We start from the raw sequence: 3619 nt of genomic DNA, 5'->3' as shown, positions 1-3619 counted from the left end.
ACCATCAATACCATCTTGACCATGGTCATCACCATCAATATCATCTTCATCTTGCAAGACGGCAATATTTTTCTTTTTATATAGTATATCACAAACAGCTAAGTGTATAGTGTGATTGAAACACAAATTATAGAGACTAGAAGATTCTTGTCCAAATTTTATCACTACACTTGCACCATCGCTGGTTGAACCAACTATATGTTTTTAAAAATTTATATTATATGTGTTTAAATGTTGTTCTACTTTTTCAACTAATTTTACAGCTGTACACGAGTTAAAAATTTTCACTAAAATCAAATTATACACTTCAGTTCAAGTCAGTTCCATGCAAATTGGTATTTAGGTATTTCCGAATTTTCATACTTGTCTATTTTAATGCTAAATCGTCGGCCTTCTTTAGTTTTTCTTGTAACAATTCTAATATTTCCAACTTTTTTTTTCATAAAATTTATGAATTAAATTCATAATATCTCTTTCGGCTTTAGGAAGATTATAACTTGATTTTACTAAACTTTCACAAATAAAACTAGACTTTGTAATTGCCATAACTGATATACCATCAAGAACAGCCATTTTAGCAACAAATTCTTTTAAAGGCTTTCTTTCAAAGGAAACGAAAGTGTCGTTAGTTTTAAATAGTTTGGTGGTGGAATTCTCTCCTATTTCTTCTTGTGTTGGAAGAAATTCTATGTTTAACTTTTTTCCTAAAATGGAGAAATTAATCAACTATTTAATTAATAAATAAAAAGTGTTTTTTTTTTAATTTTTTTAAATACATGCTAAAAGAATTAACTTATTAACTTCAATCTTTCTAATCAAAAGTTTTTATATTAGCAAATGCTTTTAATATAAATATATAATTATAATGATATAATGTAATAACATTTGATTAGAAAAAAGTTTTAGCTATGAAGTTAGTGTGTATTCGGATATACATGTAAACATACATAAACTTGAATGTTCTCAAAACATCTAAAACGCCATGGTCAAGTTCAAGTTTAAATTTCAAGCTAGATAGGTCGGGAGTTCACAAACCCTACTACTGTAGGGTTTTCTAGAAAAAGAAGGGATACAGTTTGACAATGTGTCGCTGCGTATGAAACAAGGCCAAACAGTCAAATCATAAGACTCGCCAAGTCTTAGACCAGGTATCGAATCTGGGTATTTACCCATGGGATCACCGAGTCCGAGTACCCGGATCCAAAAAACCTTATATATATATATATACATATAAACACATTTATATATTTAATATATAAAAGCATATTTAAAATATATATATATATATATATATATATTTGTAATGGTTGATCTATATCAGTGTATATCAGAATGATTAATGTATATTTGTTAAAAATTGTTATTAATGCCTATTTGTTAAAAAATTTTTGATTGAAATTGTTTTTAAAAAGTTTTTCATGAACTAATGATTTATATAATTTTTCTTTGCAAATTAGATTAATTCTGGGAATGAAATAACAAATTTAAAAGTTGAACAAAGTCCTCATCCAGACAACTTGCTTGAAAATGAAATTCATTCAGTATCTGATCCATTAAATAATACAAATAAAACTTTAAAAAATGATACATTGAACCAGGTTGATTTTCCTGTTCATTTGTTATTAGACAATTCTGATATTACGAGTAATGATTATAATATAACAAATACTTCAATTGTTTCTGTTATAACTGATGATGAAAAAGTAAGGCCATATCATGTTGAAGTATCGAGTAACAATAATACAGTTATTCAAAACGGAGATGCACATGTAAGTTTTCAGATTTTTAATAATATAAAATATAATATATTTTATGCAATTAATTTCAATAAAGTTTTTTATAAATATTATTGATTTCAAATTTTTTTTTGGTTATTGTTTTTCAAAATTTTTTTTATGTTGTGTTTAAATTTTTTCACCTTATAACAGACACAATTTTAATACAATATTACTATGTTAAAATATTTCAATATATTATTCGTCAAGAAAATATAGAGATAATGTTTTTAAATCTTGACTTACATCCGGACACTCTTTGACAAAGAAAAAATGGAGTAAATGAAACTTTTTTTGCTAATAAGTGTCCATCATCAATAGATACCAAACTCAAACTTTCAATCAATGAATATAGTGAAACTTATGTTTATGGCTATTTCAGTATGGTGTCATTTATTTATGTTTGTGCCTATTTCAAAATAACGTTTAGTGTTGACTAATAGCATACAAATTTAGACATTTTTGCTGCAATCAGTTTATATGATCTGTTAGTTTTTTAATCAATTGATAAAAAAAATCTGATAATTGATTATTGATATATTTTTTTTTTCTGTAGAAAATTATCTTCTGAAGATTTTTAGCTTTCTTAACTGCGTAATAAGTAATTTATTGAAGCTTGTTTTCTTGCTTGCTGGAATTTGGCTACAGTGTTTCTAATTTTTAAAAACTCTTGAGATTACTTGAGATAACTCTGATTTCTCTAACTATAGTCCAAACAAACTTCTATTATTAGCAAGCTTTTTGAGTCTTTAATTAAAAACTTCTAATATCTTGAGTTTAAGGGGTTGTTTATATGAGTCAGGCTGGCCCGGTTAGCCAGGCTGACTAAAAAATTAAAACATAAAAAAAATATATTACGCATTTTCATTTTTATTTAATTAGTTGTTCTAGAAACAATCAGGAATGTCTTTGATTGGATAAAAAAATGCCGTGATTTATTTTATCCAATCAGCTCATTCATGAGCAGGGCTGCCTCTTTTTTGTGTGTGTGTTTATATGAAAAATAAAGCATATATTTATATATATATTTATATATTTATATATATATATATATATATATATATATATATATATATATATATATATATATATGTATGTAGGAAGATATTACAGAAAGTTGGAACAAACTGGAGCATCACATGAAAGAAATGCAAATGGATACGAAAACTCCTAGTGCGGAAGAAAAGAAACTTTGGAAAATTGTAGAAGGATCCGTGGATATTTCTGAATGTTATTAATGGATTATCAAGTAAGCAGTAAAAATTCGAGAAAGAAAACGAAAAGAGTTTAATATTTTTCACAATGAAAAGTTTTGTTAGTTTTATATAGTTTTAAAATGGATTTAAAAAATATTTTTTTGAATTCTCCAAATTTCCATAATATTCATAGAAGCTTTTCAAATACTATACTACAGGCAATATTTAAAATTTATACCCTCTTTCTATTTATACCCACTAGTTCTCCCAATTTCCAGAAACGATGTTTTTGAGAAACTGAATCAATTTTTTTTTATTGGTTCTATTGGATCAATAGTAAAAAACTTTTAATATGTGCATATGTTATGTTATATAAGCGGGTGAATAAAAGCGTTTTGTTTTTGATTTTGTATATTTATAGTGTGCATGGCTTACTGGTGCACTTCTTTAACGTTTTTACTTACTAAGTCAATATGATTTATTGAAACTTAGTGCACTTGTATTTTTTCACTTTCAAAAAGTATGTATAGTTTTTTTAATGATGCTTTATTGAGTTTCATTTTTATACTTGTAATTTTTTTGCGTAGCTGCTACATGTTTTTATGTAATATAATTTCATTATGGAAAAAAAAAAGTTTTTCAGTTTTA

At 25.8% G+C, this 3619-nt stretch overlaps 1 protein-coding gene across 2 annotated transcripts in view; it reads left to right on the top strand.

Annotated features, from left to right (window-relative positions):
* Nucleotides 1–3619, top strand: part of LOC100211996 (myb-like protein X) — a 24250-nt gene extending 20631 nt beyond the window's left edge. For both annotated transcript variants that reach the window (XM_065792345.1, XM_065792346.1), the window contains exons 4-5: nt 1458–1769; nt 2876–3619. In XM_065792345.1, the coding sequence (XP_065648417.1) occupies nt 1458–1769; nt 2876–3013 (450 nt within the window). In that variant the 3' untranslated portion in view covers nt 3014–3619. The remainder of the gene's footprint in view (nt 1–1457; nt 1770–2875) is intronic.

This window comes from Hydra vulgaris, chromosome 03, assembly GCF_038396675.1.
Source record: "Hydra vulgaris chromosome 03, alternate assembly HydraT2T_AEP".
In the NCBI taxonomy this organism is placed as follows: Eukaryota; Metazoa; Cnidaria; class Hydrozoa; order Anthoathecata; family Hydridae; genus Hydra; species Hydra vulgaris.
The sequence above is the reverse complement of the archived record's forward strand: the minus strand, read 5'-3'. Positions and strand labels throughout refer to the sequence as shown.